Source organism: Protomyctophum parallelum (assembly GCF_964188405.1).
Source record: "Protomyctophum parallelum genome assembly, chromosome: 11".
NCBI lineage: Eukaryota > Metazoa > Chordata > Actinopteri > Myctophiformes > Myctophidae > Protomyctophum > Protomyctophum parallelum.
In genome coordinates this window covers 13,611,272-13,631,735 of record NC_139707.1, presented here as the reverse complement: position 1 = coordinate 13,631,735, position 20,464 = coordinate 13,611,272, and the positions used below count along the sequence as shown (strand labels likewise).

The following is a 20,464-nucleotide window of genomic DNA, read 5'->3' as shown; positions in this document are numbered from 1 at the left end:
ATTCCAACTAATTTCATTCATGACATGAGACATTTTCCATCGAGCTGTCAGCTGTGTTGATCTAGTGAAATCCATTTCCATTCTGTGTAGTCAACCTCATATTTCACAGATAGTCACTGTCAACCTAAGACATCATTGCTCAATTTAGAGCTATAAAGGTCAGGGCAGGTGTTGGTGTGTGTGTGTGTGTGTGTGTGTGTGTGTGTGTGCGTGTGTGTGTGTGTGTGTGTGTGTGTGTGTGTGTGTGTGTGTGTGCGTGTGCGTGCGAGCGCACTGATCTCTAGCACGGCTGTTTGACCATGTTGGACAGTAGCTACTGCAAGGCGCTATACCAGCTTAACATTACCCAGAAATACAAGAGAACTGGGCTTTTGCTAAGTGGGCCCCTATAGGGATAATTGTGTCCTTTTTACAAAGTGGTCCCTGTGTAAATTTGACATTAAGCTTAATTAAGTTAATTTATTGATATTAAATATATAGGCCTACTGACAGTTTAAACATTCTGGACAGTGAAGAATTTTTCATTTATAAAACATTTCTATAGAATTGTATTAAGACTTCAATTCTTATTTCTTAGAAGATTGCAATGACACAAATCAGGGCAGGTCTTATACTTATTGTTTTATTTGGCCTCTAAAACATTACAACAAGTGGTCGTTTTCCAGGCCTGATCGACACAAACAATCATAAACCATAGGCCTACATCATGCTTCTGACAGCTGGTGGTGTACTCTTGGGGGTAATTGTCATCACACCAGACACATCTGGCATTTCTTTATTACATAATTAAGCGCATTAAGGTTAAGGAAGTTTTAGCTGTATATATTTTAGCAAGTAGGAGATTAGCGACACGCTTTGATCTCGCCGCAAAGGGGTTCCTATGGGCTAGCCTATTGTTCCAAACATTGCTCGGCTGGAACTATCCCGTTGAGATAGAATGAGCACTTCCGCATTCCGTTACAATGGGAGTCAACCTGGAGTCAACGCTAGTGTCGCTACGTACTCTCTTACTATATTTCTCTGGGCTAATTTACAGAGAATGTGGTCCGTACTCCGTATGAAGCTCGTGGAAAACTTTAAGCCTAATATTTGGTGACAAAAGAGCTGACCGCCAGTCTGGATGAAATAAACACAATACACAGAGCCAGAGTAGGCCTACAGTGTTTAAATGTAAAACGAAAAATGTGCACCGTTCTACTTCTACCCCAAAAGTGTGCCCATTTCCAGGTAAGTAGATTCAAATAGCTACTAACATTTGTGTAGCTACTTATTTTGAAAGCACTGTTTATCATTTAGTAGCCTAACTAAACTAACTAAAGTCTACTTAAAAATGTATTAGCTTGCCATTGAACAACGACCTAGTGATCAGCTAATCACCTCCATTTGATTTAGCTCCCTTACCCCAGCAGCAATGGGGGGATTGTTTTCCGAAGTGTTTGGGGGACAACATCACTGACAGAATGATCGTCTGTGTTTATGTTTTGGCTGTCTCTCTGCAGCTGTCAGATGGTGACTAAGCATCATGTAAGCCTACTCTGACTGCAGCTACCCCCCATGGTGCCCTTGGTAATAGTTCTCCAAAGTTCTCCATCTATTGCTTCAATCATTACAAATATGTCACCTGTAATATTTAAATTTATTCAAGTGTATAGGAATGGATGCCTCCATAGGCTACACACTTTGTCAATATGCTCTGTTAAGTGATCTGACCCCAAACAGACAATGAAATTGCCTTTACCATGTTTACCCAGCAGTCAAAAACATATGGAACAAAGACAAACCTTCACATTTTGCTCGTGTTAAATATAGCACATAGGCTACATACCCTATTTATATGCTAGGCCTACTGTATACTGTATAGCCTATCATGAAACTGATTAGAAATTACTAATGTATTTTCTATTGATCAATACTATCATTTGAATATTTGCAATGCATTTATGCCAAATATAAAATTGAATTGTTCCAATTTATATCACAGAATTCTTCGTTTTATTTTATTTCTTAAAGTTGTGAGATAGGATTAAAAAGAAACATTTCTGTTTCCGTTTTATTTTGACTCCTGCCATTTTATGTGTGTGTGTGTGTGTGTGTGTGTGTGTGTGTATATGTATGTGTATATATATATATATATATATATACCGGTAACCCCTGCTTACGAGGACCTCAACAAATGTTCAGTCTTCCAAAGGTATTTATTAACAATTTGGTGACCTTACTCATGAGGGCTGAGTAGCAGAGTAGCAGAGATCCACTAGTGCATCATTAACATATATCTGGTATGTTACCACAACGTCAAGCTGAACTAAAGGTGTTGTACGACAGAGTATAAATTAGGAGAGAAACTCAGCTGTTGCTGTCAATCACAGTCCTGCAACCCCCGTTTCCTGGCGTGAGGGGTGGGAGGATAGACATGCCAGAGAGAGTGGCATCAGTAGGTAATGTTCTACTTCATCCAAAAAGAGCTACATAATAAACTCAAAATGAGCATAATTAACATCTATACATGTTAGAAATGTACACTGAGCTGAAGCTATATGTCCATTTATGATGCCAAATAGCTGCCATTGTGCCTCTACTGAAATAGTTCTCGATATATTTTTATATCGCTCAGAAAAGCCTGCTTTTATACCTCCTCCCCCCCCCCCCAGACAGATGACAGTAATGCAGAGACTGCCTACAGCAGCAGTCTGCTTTGGGTCTTTGAAAAGCTTAACACTGAGTGAGCCTTTGCTGTTTTTATCAATCTAATCCCTCGAATTGTTACCCCCCCCCCCCCTTTTTTTAAAGCTAACTTTATTATTTTACCTGAGAGGAAGCAACTATTAATTTAGCATTCAACCATATCCATATTTAACACTTTATCCATGACAATTAAATACATTTTTAAGTTTGTGTAAAGAGTAAAGACTTCAATGAATATGTCAGGGAGTAGGTATAGAGGCCTGCTCTTAATAAAAATCACTACAATGAACTCATGAAGTACTATACATAGTAACTTGGGTCACCAGGCTTTCCACCTCGGAGGAAAGCCTGGTCTGTGTTCCAAAATCGCCATGTGAACCGGTGTGGAGCGGATGGTAATTTATGTCCTGTTGTAGTTAGATTTGTAGTCATCAGGCAGGAAACCACAAGGCGGAATAAGAAAGTACCCATTCATAATACTGATTCCGCCTTGTGGTTTCCTGCCAGGTGACTACAAATCATTGACTACAACATGACAAAATTTACCACCCGCTCCCGAAAACACGAAACACGAAATGGAATGCTGCCCAGGCTACTTCATAGTACTTAGACATCCAAAAGTGTGTAATGTATGTTCTCTCAAGTCTCGCTCACGATCAAATGTCAAGAGTAGCCAAAGGTGCCTTCCTCATCGTCACCTCTGGATCATCATAAGCAGTTAAGTTAATTTGTGACTCATGTTGCTTCATGAGACAGGTCAAATTATTTTATTCTTGAATAAATGGTGGCTCATTTCTATGCTGACCTGATTCCAGAGAACAAAGACCTGTTACTGTACCAGGGTCAGTTAACTTCAACTCTGCTCTGTGCCTCTGGTAGGCCTGGTCCCCAATGATGAACCCTCAGTCAGTGTCCCTTTCTTTGATACACCTTCTCCCTGATATGCCTCTCCAAACAGTTGCATTTGTCATTGTTATCATCACAACCATTACCCACAATTCCACACTGGGTGGTACTTGTGTGGAGAGCTCCCCGGTTTTCTCAAGCTTCCCCCTATCTTGCCCCACTGCCTTCCTTATAACTGTACCGCTGATGCATTCACCCCAACAGGTGCTCACTTAGGTATATTTAGATTTGGAAACATGAGAATGCTGGGCTCTGATTGGCCACATGAACCACATGATAACCCGGGTAGAAATCGCAGCTGTGTGCTGTCTCCCAGGGTCTCTTGCGGAGGGAAGTTGGGGAGGCTTTGGTGGCGCTTGGGAAACTCTTAAACTCTAAAGTGACTGGTAAGAAATTGAATGGAAATAAACATACAAATTTCCATGTTTTCTCAACTCTGCATGCCCTTCCATCTGCCTGGACATCGATCTTCACTGTCCTCTTCTGGTGACTGGATTCTGGGGAGACAGTTCTTTTGGGAATATGGAGTTTAAATTTCTTTGCTGCGCTTATTGAAGGAGTATCATTTTCCCCTGATGGTCCAGAACGGCAAACCTCAAGCAAGATCAGCAATGGCCTACCGTGGGATACTTCTGAAATCTCAACACCTCAGTCTGTCCATTTGCTCCATCTTCCTGCCTCTTTTTAAACTTTTTATTGTTGGGTAAAAAAGCATCTTTTTCAAGTGAAGAGTTGGAATTCAAGTACTAAAAAAGGGTAGTTAGTATATGCCATCCTATATTTAACCATGCAGCCTCAGAAGGCATTGCATCTCCGTTAGCTAAACAAAGCCAACCAATCGGGCTGTGGCATTGGCTTACATGACAAATAGCTGGAGTGCTGTGGGGCAGCTGTCGCTTTGCTTCAGCCAAGAGGAGGCAGAGCTTTTGGGTAGGGTGGGGGCTATTGAGGGGAGTAGGTTGGCAAACATTCAAAGCCAGGGGCCTTCTATTTGGCTCTTGGAGTCACACCTACATTATCTGCCCTTCCGTATACCTGATCCTTTTTAGATTGATGTATTTTTATTGATACATTTCTGTTATTCTATCTAGGAAGTCAGAAAGTTGGAATATCCGTGTGGGACCCCATTTGCAAGTGATACTTCTGTACGACAGGATTCTTTTTCTGGTATGACATGCACAATGGTTGAAGGTTTATATACGTGTTGTTGTTTTTATGTTTATTTTATTTTACATTAGCTGCATGTCTGTCCGCTTGTTTTAAATTTCTAGCTTAGGTTCAAGCATCCTAAAATATCAACAGTATGATAAATATGTCCTCCAGGACGTCAGTCAGTATGAGGCCTCACTATTGTATGTGAACTCCTCATCTCAGTTGAATGTATGAATGCCTGATGGTGTTATCTGTGTTTTGTGTAGACCCTTTGAAACTGTGCCATCATGGCGGAAGAGGAAATTGATGACGATTATGAAGAAGGGGTTGATGAGGTAAGTGAATATTTCACAACACAACGTTGTTTTCATATTAATACATTGGTTTTAGTTCATTTTAAAGATGCTACAAATAATAATAATAGCAGGTCCATCCTCCCAGACATAATGCCATAATTGATAACACTACTTTCAAAGGATTGTTACAGATAATTCACTATAGATCACTATTTATAATTCAGTTTTGGTGGTTTATTGCAATTAGTGGTCCAGATACTCTACACACCATTCTGGGGGCTGAGGTTATCTTCTTGCTGTCCAGGTTCCATGGCAGACCCTATGAATAGTTAAGTTAGTTACGATACCCCCCCCAGTCAGCATTTCAGGGGACCAGGCATCCAACGCTGCTATTAGATCCTGTTTCAGATGGACACCTCCCTGGGTTTTAGAGCCTGGATCACCCTTAAGAGCCAGCTGTAAATCAAAACCAGCTAACTACAAACCAAAATGAAAATATTTAAATTAAATAGTATGGAGCGTGTCCCTTGCATCAAGATTAATGAAACACCTATGAACTGATAGATGGAGCTATTTGCACCACAGCCAAAATGGAAAAATATACACAGTGATATAAATTCATGCCGATTATAATGTATCTAGACCAGTGCTAACTGTCAATCACATGACACCTGTATGACTGTAGTGTGTAGACAGTGGAAATGGTGTAAATTGATTTCTTGCAAGCCTCCACTTTCTTGAATATTACCATTGTGCTTTTCATGTTAAATAAGAGGCCTTTTCACACAAATTAACTTTCCCATAGTTTCCTCCAATCAAAAATAATACAGCAAACTTAATAACAGTTCAAACATAATTTTCTCTGTATTGTGTTTTATTGTCTTTATAGTGCAGCCCAAAACCCCCAGAAATCACTTTCCCAACTTATAAAACAATTACTGGTGAATGTATCATCCATGCTGTCTGTTAAAGATCTCCGTACCAGTGTGCAATGGAAGAGTGAAAGCAGAAGGCTAACAACTTAATCCCTTATTTCCTTGGGAAATAGGATTAAAGTTAGCCTGCTATTCATCCATCTGAAATCTTGCTGATATCTTATAGGGGAGTTGGAATGATTTATTAAACTGAACCAAAAAACAATTGTAACATTTCAGACTGGCTGTATATGTCTTCTTTGACATTAGAGTTGCAGATAAAGAATATATATTATACAGTACATGCAAATGTACCAATGTTATCATTTTGCTCCCATATAACATATTAACTAGCAAATCGTTTTACTTTCTTTAATACAAAGATGTAAATCATTTGTCAGGGAGTACATACATACAGAATTCCCACAAATCAATACATTCTGATTTCACTATTACTTTCATCTATACACTCTGGAGAACATTTGCATTGTCTTTATCTGAATAGTAAGGTGGCTTCTTATTTGATCTACAGAATGGGGAGAAACATATCGCTATTAATTCTACGTACTGCTATACAGTACATATAGAAACATAAATAATGCATACACAAACATGTCTCTCTGTTATTTACTACGTTAATCAGACAGCCTCAACCAAACTCATGTTGTCATCACTGCTTCCATTATACGTTTATTTTCCTCATTATCAACTTTAGAAATTACTTCTTCCTCACCGTTAATGGACGACTTGCAAAGGACTGTGTCCATCAGTCAGACAAATTTAGAAGTCGACATCTACGGCAGACTGGTAGAGAGAGAGAGAGAGAGGCAAGTGAGATGAGCCACTGTGCTGTAAATCACACTCCAATAGCCTGCACTCTAAACCTAAACGTCACAGTAATAGAATGTGCTTAGGAGAGGTGGCTGCCTGGAAGAAAAAAAAAACACTTGCTGGGAAGGTAGCGAGACAGAGAGAGAGGGCTGCACAGTAAAATCATGATTTTCATTCATTAGTTTTACTCTGAAAGTGTAAAAAGGTGAAAGGTGGCCGGTTTGACCCTTGGCTCACCCAGTTTATCTGTCGCAGTGTCCCTGAGTAAGAACCCTAAATGCGGTATTAATAGCGTCCACTGCTCTTAATAGTTAGAATGGGTAAATGCAGCTCTAGGGTAAATTCCAGGTAAATGGAAATGTATTGGGCAAATACCACATATAATGTTATATTATGATTATTATTATACTTATTATTGTTATATATTTGTACAATGTTTTTTATTGAGGCTCAGAGATTTCACATTTGTTCAGTTGCCGTATACAGTGCGTACTATAGAACCACCCATTTTTTAACACATCATAGAAAAACAGCAAGTACCTTACCACAATGCAAGCAGACATTCCGTTAAGCAACCAAAAAAAGAAAGAAAGTAAGACAAACAAGTACACCACCGTTTTGACATGAATGTATACATTCCATGTTATTATTATGATGATTATGATGATTATTATGATTATTATTATTAATAATAATAATGTTAATAATTAACCTATCAAGTATATGTGTATAGGTATGGTTCTTTCCTGTCTTATAGATTCAGATAATGAAGCCTCTTACAAATGTTTTTTAAAGCGTTTGAGATGTTCTTTCCCTCAGCTCTGGTTGGTTGTACTGTAGGTTGTATTGCACTGAGTTGTATCAGACAGATTATAGATTTGCATAAGTCTCTACTAGAAATATCTCGGTGGTCTGGGCTCGAACTTTCGTGTTGAGATTACTATAGCCATTTTCAAGGTCCACGGTGGACAAGGTCACAGCGTAGGTCACTGTAATTTAGGGACTGTTAAATTTACTAGTAGAAACATGCTATTCACAGAATAGTGGGCTATGTGTTGGAATGTTAGTTAATGTAATGTTTGTACTGGGTTGACTGATAGAAAAGATCGGTATTAAACCCATGGGAAGTCCCCCTTTGTGTGAACAGACACAGATAAATTATGAATCGTTTATAAATTATTAGTTGGTACAGTACTGTAGTACCACTAGGCACCCTAGTGATTCATTACAAGGACCCTTGTAACAAGTAATTGGAATAGCAATGAAGCCATGGGACTGCTTAGGGGTTCAAAGGGTTAAAGAGTTCTGCACACCAAGGATATTATAAGCCCAGCTGGGATATGGGCTTTAATTACACTGAAGCTTAATTCAGAGCATATTCTCCTCAGTGTATTTGAAAGTCATTTAAAGTTACTGTGAGTGAATGTCAGAACATTTTATTACTGGGTCACGAGGACTGCTGTACTGTACAGTACAGTACATTGTGTAATTAGTCTGTTTTTAGTTTTGCATTTGTCAGAGTGTACAGTATGCAACTATAATATTGTAGAAATACAGAATACAGCAATCATTCATACTGTATGTCATCTGAGCCTGAGGTTGCAAGTAAGCAGGTTTAAGAACTGGTGACAGAGCTGGGGAAAAATCAACCTCAATCCAATACACTGCTGTTTCTCCCAGTACCTTTACTAGCAGTTTTGTACATTTGTAGGGATCTGCTGGGCGTGGCTCTCAGCTCAAGGTAAAACACCATCTCCCAAAGGCCAGCAAGTAAAACAAAACAGTGTATACAGTAGTTTACATTTTCGGTGTCTAGCTGTTTTTTGTTTTCTTTTCTCACCATGTCGTCTTGTCTGCATGCCCTGGAGGCTAACCAATTGACTAGCTATTTGACTGTACGCCCTATTTATGTGAGCACCTAAAAGAAGATGACTGCCTTTATGTCAACAAAGGAAATGGCTGCTGTTATTGCGATAAAGTAAATGGCTGCCGTCATGGCCATCCATGACTTGTATGTTGTTATTGTTGACGCGTGCTGCTTCATTTGCCCATCGCTACACTCTGCTCCTTAAGATTCTTTGTATGTCTTCATCATACTCTAGTCTGTAATCCAAAAAGACCTTGTGTCCTTTACCTCTTCTGTAACATTTTTGTAATTCCCATCCCATTAACTTACTCATGACATCATAGCATTACTGATTAATTAATTCCCCTTACCCCTATTTTGCTTCTAGTCATTTCTATGAGTACTTAAAGGTAAGTAATGTAGCTGTAGTTTTATTGTACTGTGGGTTGAAATTACATGTCAATTCCTGGTATAGTGCTTCAGATTCCTACATAAGAATAAAATGCTCTGCATTCAAGCAAACAATTAACATTTATTGAAGTCACTGAGCACTTTGTAAAATCTGTCATATTTGTCTCTTCTCCTTATCTGTTTCACCAGGCTATGGTACACAGTAAAATCCTGAGTGTCAATTTAACTCAAGAGTATTCAAAAGAAATTACCGCAAATACACACTGACTAACTCTGTATCGAACAATGTTATTGCAAGCTTTCGGTCATGCATTTTGTGTGTCTAGGCTGATACTAGTTACTAGGTCTAACTACATTTCTCCTTGATGCTGAGTATGGATTGTATAGTATAGTATAGTACACTACACTACAGTACACTGCATTTTGGACTACAACTGGACTCAAGTGTAAACAATTAACCTAGCATTCTAAAGGCTCATTAGGATTTTCGGTGGTTAGGTGACCACCGAACTAGAACATGACGTCACGAGCCGCGGTGAAGAGCAAACCACCGCCACCGCTCCAGCCCTTCTCTCTGTTTTTACTCACCACCGCTCAACGTTATTTCAGCTCCGGTGGTCAGCTCACTACCGGAGCGGTGGTCAGCTCACCACCGAAAATCCAGACTATGAATAGGCCTTAAATCTATTTGTATTGTAAACTAGCATCTGTCAAAATAGAAAGGACAAGAAGGGAGTTAAAGCTTTAATTCGTAATTATTTTCCTATCCAGGACTTGAACAAGGGTCTTTCACGCAAAATACCACATTTCTACGACACATCCAAGAGCCAAACCCACTTGGCAAGGCACTTAAGAGCTTCAGGCAGTACTACTTGTCTCACACGTGTGTCCTACCTCACCTGACACCAGGTGTTGAATGTCTCATTGGAAGAGTGGGGAGACCACCTCCAACCACTGCAGATGTGCAAGCTAGTATATTGTAATAACATACATACTCATCATACCATACAGATTGGTCAAAATCATGTTTTATTCATTACAATTAGTTCTTGATTGCAGCTTTAAATCAACACTCAGGATCTTACAGTGTAGGCTACTCTGTTGCTTTGCCTGCTGAAAGTGTTTTTGTGTGGGACCACGGGTCATCATATCAGTAATGGTACTGTAGTTAATTGCATTTCCCTCTGCTCTCCTATAGACTGGCTTGCAAGTCAGGAAAGTCAGGACGAAGGTCAAGGTGGATACCACCAAGTTCATGACCCCTTACTTGGCTCATGCCACCAAGATGCTGGAGCAGTACAGCCACGTAAGCAGCAGGAGTTTTACATTGATTACAGTCCATATTCTTTTACATTTACAGTACAATATATTAACCATGCACACCATTACTTGGTCCCCTCTTTTTTTCCTCTAAAATATCTTGGCAGAAAATAGCCAACCTACAAGCTCAAAACGCACCGTCACTATGCGACGTGTTGTGAGCTTGTATGTCTGCTATTTTTGCTGAACCCCAGAATAAAATAAAAAAAGTATTTAATTTCCTAAATCTTTTGAATGTGTATACATATACTCCCCAACAGAATGTGTATCGTAAGGCCTATGACCTGTCCAGGGGGACAGCACCTGCCTTAGAGTGTGACAGCCCTGAGATGATACGCATCAGGAAGGCTCAAGAGCAGCTGAGTGAGGTACAGTATGGAAAGTAACTAAATACATTTAAGTATTAGTACTGTACTTAAGTACACTTTTGAGGTATCTATACTTTACTTGAGTATTTTTTATTTCTAATAATTTTACTTCTACTCTACATCTCAGAGGCATTATACATTTACTTAAGTAAAACATTTGAGAACCTTTCCCCACCACTGGTACTAACTACCATGCTTTTATTTATCCCATTCAAGTACTAATTTGACACCTTTAAAAATATTTAAAGGTGTGCTTGTAAATTGGTCACTGCTATAAAAAACGGGTGAGACTGAAAAAAAAACCATGCCAGCTCAGCAAAATAAATTGATAAATAAATGCAACAGAACATTAAAAAAAAGAAAAAGATATCCTGCATTGTTTTTCCAAGCTAGGAATACAGTATAATGGAATAATGGTGTTTATTATCGTCTGCCAGGTGAAATACCGCATGGAGGGCAACAAGGCCAAGACAACCAGCTTGTACGGCGCTGATGCTAGAGAAATTGTGCATGTCAAGCACGTGAATGAATTGATCAGCAAGGTGAGTGCCCTGAAAGGAATCGCATACACTGCAATTTATCTCTGAGAGTGGGCCCATTTTTACACCCTCAGAATTGTTTGACATGGGACGTCCGGCCCCCCTCCTTTTTCCTCTTTGCTAAATGTCTTATCTATGTTCATTAACAGTGGTGGAAAGTAACTAAGTACATTTACTTAAGGTACTGTACTTAAGTACAATTTTGAGGTATTTGTACGTTACTTGAATAATTCCAACTTCCTATACCACACTACATCTCAGATCCAAATGTTGTACTTTTACTCCACTACATGTACTGTATTTGAAAACTTCAGTTACTAGTTACTTTGTAGATTTGGATTATTATTACAAAACATACAATAACCAATTCAAGCTTATACATTTCGGCCATTTAAAAATAGCTGATCTACAAGCTCACAATATGTCATTGTGAGCTTGTAGAGCTGCTATTTTCAAATATTTTGAAAACTTTTGATACTTCAAGTACATTTTGATGCCAATACTTTTGTACTTCTGCTCAAGTACATTTTGAATTCCCAACTTTTACTTGTAACAAAGTATTTCTAGATTGCAGTATTGATTATTTTACTTAAGTAAAACATTTGAGCACTTTTTCCACCACTGTTCATTAATAGGGTTCATGTGGTTAAAGAGCTAAAGTGCTCAGTGCTGGGCATGGTATTGACTGCTCTTTCTCTTGCTCTAGGTTCTGTACAGACAGAAGTGGGATGAGGTAAAGGACAGGTATCTGCTGCCCCCTGATGCTCCTGAACTGGTTCTGGCTGTGAGGAACGCCAAGAACTACAGCAAGGTAAACACAGTCTGCCGTTCAAACAGGACAGTGAGCACAGTGTTTTACCCATATGACCAGGGTCCAATTTGTTGGTCGATCACTCTGAGGAAGGCTCAAGCCGAAACGTGTCGGTCTGTTGCTGCTCGTGCCAAAAAATATAAGCTAAGGACTTAAAGTGAGTGCTCTTTTGATTTAGTTTAATTCTCTTTGCACCAGCACCCGGTAAAATATTGTTGTTTGTGATTTGGCACCATTTCTGTCTACTCGCTCTGTGTCTTGGAAGAGGGTTGTGGATAGTTCAGAAACACTGACCTCATCAAACCCTGGATAGCCATACATGGTGAATAAACTGGATCATCACCTAGATCTGCATATACTGTATGGAGCCGGCCGGCCAGCAACTCTACACCACAAACCCTTAGATCTCCATATATGGAGCTGACCTGTTCTGACATTCCATATGTTGATCCTCCCCACCCGTCCTATCTCTTTGATGTCTCCCTTTTGACTGATACCTGTCCATTCAAACTCTAAGACCAAAGTTATTAGTGCAGCCTCGCCCGGCAGCCGGCGAAAACTAGAGTTCTCAACAGGCCCTAAAATGTAGGCCAGGCCCTACCTGGGCCCTCATCAAACCCTGTACACTCAAGACACACTCCATTATGGCCAGACCTCATCAAACCCTGCACACTCAAGACACGCTCCATATATGGCCGGTACAGATTTCATTCCATATGTTGATCTGACCCCCATGCCAAAGCACCAGCGCTCGCCCAGCAGTCTGCCGTCACCCCAGGTTGCGTGCGCGCATCCTGGGCGACTTACTGGTTATATCTATATTCATCTCTCAAGAACAGATTCAGGTAAAGGAAACAAACAGCATAGGGCGCAGTTTTTTCATATTCTTTGTCAATGGGTTCCCAGATTGAAAGTATATGCATACCGTAAGGCGTAAGCTATCTCCCACTAAACTTTGTACGTGATATGCCTATATGAAATGGCTCTTGCACTTGATTTGACTTGATCTAATAACTCGTGGCTTCTTTGTTTTTAGAAACTGTACACGGAGGACTGGGATTATGATAAGGTCATGTGCCTCCCCTACTCAGACAGTCCGGAGCTGCGCAGGGTGTCCAAGGCTCAGGAGATCCTCAGTGACGTAAGTGGACCAGCACCTCTCAACTACTAGACTAATCTAGAGGATATGAGAAACATGTATCTGACCAAAAATAATGTATACTGTATTGCACCCTTACTGCCCTTAGTCCCAAATTCAATGTTATTTTGCTTCAATACAGTATGCCCTCTAGGATAGTGATTAGCTTCCTAATTGGAATTTGAACTGACACTGTGCATGGTTATAATAAGTCTGTTATAAGTGGCTCAGGACTCAAAACTGCGACTCAATGCCAGGCTGCATTAGAGCCTATATATATGGTATGTGCCTTAACCGTTAGGCCAGCACCCCCCCCCCCCCCTGTTATTTTTAACAGGCAATTCAAATTAAAATCACCCCAAAGGCCCAAACTATGTATCTCTCACTCACTCACTCACTCACTCACTCACTCACTCACTCACTCACTCACTCACTCACTCACTCACTTAGCTATTGATCTGGAATAATTCACCGGTGTCAGTAAAACTCACCCTTTCCCTCTTCCACGGTGTCCCTGCAGATTCACTACAAGAAGGGTCATGCCCAGCGCACAGCCAAGTACACCTCCCTGGCTGAACCTCCTGAGGTGGAGCTGGCCAAAAAGGTGTTCGCCCAGCGCAGTGATGTAAGTGCCTGAATCTCAACACTGTACTTGAAATGATTGAAAAAAAGAAGGAGATCGTATGACTTGTGCATAAAGAAAGGGATACAAAGAAAAAGAGAAAAGTTAATTCTGTCATAGCCCCTAGTACAGTAGATCAGATTATTTTTTTGCTATGTTTAGACATTTTTCATATTTAATGGCATGCCCAAAATAGGGACGCCATGTTGAAAATGCGGTTCATTATTGGTTCTAATGATGGATATTACACACACACACACACACACACACACACACACACACACACACACACACACACACACACACACACACACACACACCATCAAAGGAGGTCCCACCATCCCAGGAGACTGATAGGATTAACTGAACACCTGCTCTATGATATTACTGGAGACAGACATTCTAGGCTGGCAGAGAGAGTCAAAGTCCTAATAATAGCAGTAAATTACAGGAATACCTGTTTGCCACCAAATGTGTCTCATCATCACATAGATAGATAGATCTGAGTTTAACACAGCACTGAGTGGCAATAGGAACATTCTTTTGTTATGCATGTGGGAAAGAAGATACACTTAGGCCTACACCAATGCACTCCAGGATACTTACATACATATGTAGGCACTCATATTCATGAATTATAGACACAAAAGAAAAATGGTTTGCTTATTGTTATATTAATTATTAACCTGGTCAGTAGCCAGGGCTCTAAGGATGGCAATACACTGTATGTCTGTCCAACAGTTTGGAGCGAAACAAGATATCTTCTGGCAGCGATTGTCATGAAACGTTTTTTTTTGGGGTTTTTGCCTTTATTGATAGATGTATAGTATAAGGAAACGGAGAGAGATGGGGGTGAAGACACACAGTAACGTTCATCAGGATCAGGACTCGAACCCGCAACACACTGTCATGCTGGATTACCAGCCAAGGTGCCTGGACCGCTAAGCCGGCCCAGGCCGTCATGAAACTTTCTAAGCACATTCTTGCACTCTTCTTCCTGGAGGATGAACCGTAACCATTTGAATAATTACTACCATGACATTTCCTCTAGCGCAAGCGTCATGTCATGATGTCAACATTGCACACAATATATTTCATAAACTAATAGGGAGATTCCAGGATGAGCAGCTGTACAGATTTTGGTGACCCCAAGATCTATTATTATTAATTATTATTTATGCCTGCAGCTCAAGTACAGGGAGGACTACAATAAGAATGTGAAGGGCCATTGGTGCGAGACCCCCTACTTTGACGTGGCCACTGCCAGGGTGGCGATGGAGAACCTCAGCGATGTAAGAACATTTCCTTTGTATGATACGTTGGTATTTCTTGTCAGTTGTCACATCTTGTTAACCACTTAAGCACTTTGTCTTACAATGAACAGCGAAAATAGCCGGTCTGCAACCTCACAAGGCGTCACGCTGGGACACATTTTGAGCTTGTATATCGGCTATATTTTCTATATTTCTGTAAAGTTTAAATGCCTTAACCACTGCCCTCGTCCGTTCACAGAGGCTCTACCATAAAAAATGGGAGAAAGTGAAGGACAGAATTAATTTCATGCAAACGGAAACCCCAGTTTACGATTCGAACAAGAAGGCTCGCCAAGCTATTAGCCAAGTGAGTACCACCAGCAATTGTGCACACACACACACACACACACACACACACACACACACACACACACACGCGCACATTTCTATATTTGTGAGGATATCAACATTTCCGAACAGTGATCTTATGAATGACATTGTTTATAGAACTTTACAAAATAATAATACACTAACCCTAAAGCCAGTAGACACCTCACACCAGCTACCAAATACATATAACTCAGGCCAACCCTAACCCTAAACCTTATCTCTCAATTGTAAATCTAAAAATCGTTTTTAACCATAACAACATTTTTTTCTTCTTTACAGTCTGTTTCTCAATTTCGACCATACTTGTACGCTATTAGTAGTACATAGTTCAACTACACGCACGCACGCACGCACGCACACAGGCACACGTACACCTACATGGTCAAAATTGAGCTGTACCTCAGAACAGAGTCAACACATACTGTATGTCCACAGCCTGTGACTGCTGTTGACGTGTGCAGATTTGAACTTCAGTATCCTATACAAGATCTATGAGTAACACTTAATTTAATCTCTGAATAGATTTTCAGTGGTTGGAATCATATATATGTATATATAGCTTTTTTGTTCTTACGAATTAGTGTATACTAATATAGTTGCAGCTACACTCTAGGGCGGCCACCCACTCATCCACATACAATGCGGTTATTCGTCATTTGACTCATCGGTCATAATTATATAAAATATTACATTCCAGTAGATGTGATGTGACTCATTGTTTCTCACTGTTTTCTCAACCAGCTGTCCATGGAACACCAGTGGTCCATGGCATAATTACAGGTGGTCCATGGGAAAATCTTTTAAAATGTTATATACAGTAACTAAATACAGTAGCCTATATATTGTTAAATATAACAAACATTATGGTTAATATTCGGAGGATAGGCTTGATATACTAAATATGTGCATGGTGTCACGCACCATTCAATATGGATTTAAATAAGCTGGTCCAGAGCTCAAATTTTTTCGAGAACCACTTATATACCTCATCGACATAAACCCTGTACCATCTGTTCTCCACACTTACTCTGTTCTCTACTTTACTCTGTTTTCTGTGTTTTCATCCATAGGTCCATTACAAGAAGGCTTACGAGAAGACCAAAGATCAGTCCGGTTACAACGTTCTTCCCGCTACAGAGAATCCCCTTCTCAGACAGCTCAGATATGCTGGAACCATCCTCAGTGATGTAGGTTTCCTAGGATTACCATGTAGATTGTAGAAGGAGCTTTCGGCTCTACATATGACATCCCTGTTCTTCATGTGTCTCCACAAATAACCCTCAGACGTGTACATTAAAATAAAAAAGCCACTTTTACCATACTTTAGTAATACTTTTAATACATAAAAGTATTTACAAATGTACACTTGGTCTCTGATTTGTATTGTAGTTCTCATGATAAATGTCATTTGTTTCCTATCCTTTACAGAAAGTGTACAAAAAAAGCTATGAGAAATCCAGGGGATCCAGCATCAACTACTGCGACACGCCCAAGTTTCATATGGACTCTGTACTTAAACAGTTTACTGATGTGAGTATTCCTGTAGTCTAGTGAAACTCAGTCACACCAGCCCTGCAATTTGACGTCAGGTTGCAACAATCAATTGCTTTCTTAGTTTTAGAAAAGTATGTGAATTGACATGAAAGAAATGTGAGTAGACTTTTTTTATAAGCGACCAAATCGATGACTGATGAACTACTTAAGTCCTATTTTATACTTGTTATAAAATATAGAAAATCTACAAGCTCACAATGTGTCGCATTATGACGCATTGTGAGCTAAAAATTGGTTATTGATCATTTTATTCAAATCAATTAATGTTTTTTACACAATTGATTAAATGGATTAGTTCGATTAACTGTGCACCCCTACAGCCATCCTTTTTCTTTTAATTTCAGCCCTCTAATTTGATGAGGCCTTTTGTCCAATCTCATGTCCAGATTATGACCATGTCAATTTTCTTCCCAGGCAAAATACAAAACAAAGTATGACGAGGAGGTGAAGGGACACTATATCGGCAGCTATGAGGATATCTGGACGATTCACTGCAAGCAACTTGAAGAAATGAAGAGTATCGTAAGTTTCTTCTGGTTGTGCTTTTCTGATATTCTTAGTAATGTACAGTATGAATTCACTTATCATGTCCTGCATTTGGTTTTTCAGCAATGGTACAAAGGAGATGCTGATGACATCAACTCAAGGTGCTTCTTCCCCCAAACTATTACGCCTGGATACGAAGCTACTAAGAAAATGCAAATGCAATGTAAAGACGTAAGTAATCTTGGTTGATTTCATTTATGTAGTTACTTATTCCTTAAATCAACCAAGCAGCTCTGACATTTTATACATATAGAAATATTTCATCGAGTTTTTGTGTTGTGTTTTGCAGAAAGTATACCGGCAACATCCGGACACGGTGAAATTTACACAAGTGACGGATTCTCCAGTTCAAGTTCAATCCGCCATCAATGCCAAACAGCTAAGTATGGTATGTAAAAGGTTGCCATTGTTGAAAATGTTTGAAAAAAAAAAAGGCTAGAATAAATGCGTCTCAAAATATGTAAGCCAAGTTTAAAGTGACAAAAAGTCCACTAGAAATTGTAGAACTGTAATATAAGCCAGATATATTAATATACTTTTTTCTATTTCGGAAGGGGTCAGGTAAAATGCCAGTTGGATGAAGTGAATGCAATCACATTTTCAGTTACACACTGTATACATTTTCTGACTCAAAATTGGAGGCAGCTAATACATTGGATCTTATTGTGTTGGAGACATGAGAAGACTTCCTAAAGAATTTGCCCATTCATCCACATAGCTCAGCTGTCTTTCCGTGACCACCATGGAAACTGGAGAGCCACCTCTGTAGTATAAATAGCAGCATGCGTTCAGTTAGCCCAGAATAAACCCTGTGATCACACTGGGGTTGATGGACAAGGAAAGTGTGTGACAGTTTACTAGACAGTATACTGTAACTATCAGATAAAGAAAGAGCTCTCTTAGGCCGCCAGTACCCTCTAGTGACAGGAAGTAAAATAACTGTTTGATCCTGAAATGCAATGTAGAAAAATAAAACCCAAAAACTGTATGCTGAATGAAATCAACTATAACTGGAATAAAGAAGGGGGGTAGAAAATACTACCTCAAAATAGGTTAGAAATGGTTAAGCGTCCATGAATGTGCATGAAGTTGAGGGGAATTAAAGACTACAGTGATCAATTCCATGCTGATTTCACACTCTTTTTTTTTTTACAGCTCAACTACAAGGCAGATTATGAGAAGATGAAGTTTAAAAATTCCCTGCCGGCAGACTATCCATTCTTCATCCAGTCCAGAGTGAACGCCTTTAACCTTAGTGATGTAAGTAAAACAACTACAAGTTTGTTATTTTTTTCACTGAAATCTAAACTTTTGATACATTCTATATATCCCAGAGTCCATTTTCCATTGCAGTTTCAAACTCAAATGCCAATGTATGCTATTGTTGTAGAACTCCTATCATCATGACTGGGAGAAAGTTAAAGACAAGCAGTTTGAGGTCAAGGGTGACGCCATCTCGATCCTTGCAGCCCGCGCCCACACAAACATTGTCAGCGATGTGAGTATTAAATAATGTTTATGGGAATACTTAAATCCCTCCTTTTTAAATATACAGTGTGTTTGGCAGTGTTGTCAAAATATTACTTTAACACTAATATACTACTTATTACTTATTACTTTAAAAAAAGGAATAAAGTTATACTTTTTATTACTCCCTGAGAAAAGTAACTAGTTACTTATTACTTATTACTTATTACTTTTTTTTCCTCTCGCCTCCAGTAATTGCATATTTTGTCCCCAAAAGTCTTACTTTGCATTTTCAACATTAGCAGTCCCCCCTCCCCTATTCTGCAGTGTTTATTTAACTCTAAAAAATTTACTGTATAGTGTACACATGATGATGGGTCCATTTGTACACATTGATTAGAAGTAGATTTCTTTCGACGTGGAATATAGCTTCTTCCCTATGCACAACTTGCAGCGGACAATAATGTTCATCTCGTCTCGCGGACATACTCAAAATAATGCGAATACTTCCAAGTATTGAATGTTATAACGCTTTGTTGTGCCGGTGTCTCTGTCTCCTCCACCTTCTCCATGCTTAGTTTGTTTACGTCTCTTCTCTCTAACAGTGCAGTCTAACGAGTTACACACACTAGTTTAGGTTGTTGTTCCGTGTCCCGGACGGTTTAAGGCCCGCCCTTCTGCATCCGATACTTCACACATACGTACCGACGAGTGTGCATCGTTTCCGTATCCGCTCTAGAGTCTAGATCTAGAGCGGATCAGCAGTCTGCAAAGCAGCTCCACCCCAACCAAGTCTACCATTATAAATAAACACTCAAACCCACAGTTCCACCAAGGCTCGTGAAAATAGTAATAATATTACTTTTGGAAAAAAGTAAATGTAATATTATTACTCAAAATGTGAAAGTAACTAGTTAAGTTACATATTACTGGAAAAAAGTAATAATATTACTGAAAGTAGTATATTACTTAAGTTACTTGACAACACTGGTGTTTGGTGCTTCTGTATAGAATTTAAATTCAAATGTTGTTGTTGCTACTTCCAGGTTAAATACAAGAAGGAATTTGAGAAGAACAGGGGACACATGGTTGGAGCCCTCAGCATTAACGACGACCCCAAGATTATGTTGGCCGTTCATGTGGCCAAAATGCAGAGCGAAGTAAGTAATGTTACCTTTGGGTTATGGGTTAACTGCATGGAAAAGAAAGAATTTCCCTCATGTAATTAACCACGTATACTTGGTCATATGATGATGGGCCATAGCTTAGTGGGTAGAGGTTTTAGAGAGATTGCCTTCTGGTAATCAGAAGGTCACTGGTTAACCTCCCCAGCCCGCTACATGTTGACACGTAACCCCAAAAACGTGCCCTGCAAGATTAAAAATGGTCACCCATCCTGCTATTTTCACCATGTT

The 20,464-nt window shown here is 39.6% G+C and overlaps 1 protein-coding gene across 8 annotated transcripts in view; it reads left to right on the top strand.

Annotated features, from left to right (window-relative positions):
* Positions 1-3,871: 3,871 nt before the first annotated feature.
* Positions 3,872-20,464, top strand: part of neb (nebulin) — a 75,051-nt gene continuing 58,458 nt past the window's right edge. For 6 of the 8 annotated variants that reach the window (XM_083776907.1, XM_083776906.1, XM_083776904.1 and 3 more), the window contains exons 1-20: positions 3,872-3,977; positions 4,683-4,758; positions 5,010-5,078; positions 8,496-8,525; positions 10,240-10,347; positions 10,622-10,729; positions 11,167-11,271; positions 11,975-12,079; positions 13,116-13,220; positions 13,738-13,842; positions 15,027-15,131; positions 15,352-15,459; positions 16,553-16,669; positions 16,911-17,012; positions 17,451-17,558; positions 17,646-17,753; positions 17,872-17,970; positions 18,738-18,842; positions 18,973-19,080; positions 20,096-20,209. In XM_083776907.1, coding sequence (XP_083633033.1) covers positions 5,031-5,078; positions 8,496-8,525; positions 10,240-10,347; positions 10,622-10,729; positions 11,167-11,271; positions 11,975-12,079; positions 13,116-13,220; positions 13,738-13,842; positions 15,027-15,131; positions 15,352-15,459; positions 16,553-16,669; positions 16,911-17,012; positions 17,451-17,558; positions 17,646-17,753; positions 17,872-17,970; positions 18,738-18,842; positions 18,973-19,080; positions 20,096-20,209 — 1,788 coding nt within the window. In that variant the 5' untranslated portion in view covers positions 3,872-3,977; positions 4,683-4,758; positions 5,010-5,030. The remainder of the gene's footprint in view (positions 3,978-4,682; positions 4,759-5,009; positions 5,079-8,495; positions 8,526-10,239; positions 10,348-10,621; positions 10,730-11,166; positions 11,272-11,974; positions 12,080-13,115; positions 13,221-13,737; positions 13,843-15,026; positions 15,132-15,351; positions 15,460-16,552; positions 16,670-16,910; positions 17,013-17,450; positions 17,559-17,645; positions 17,754-17,871; positions 17,971-18,737; positions 18,843-18,972; positions 19,081-20,095; positions 20,210-20,464) is intronic. The other 2 variants (XM_083776901.1, XM_083776902.1) reach the window with 2 other exon arrangements.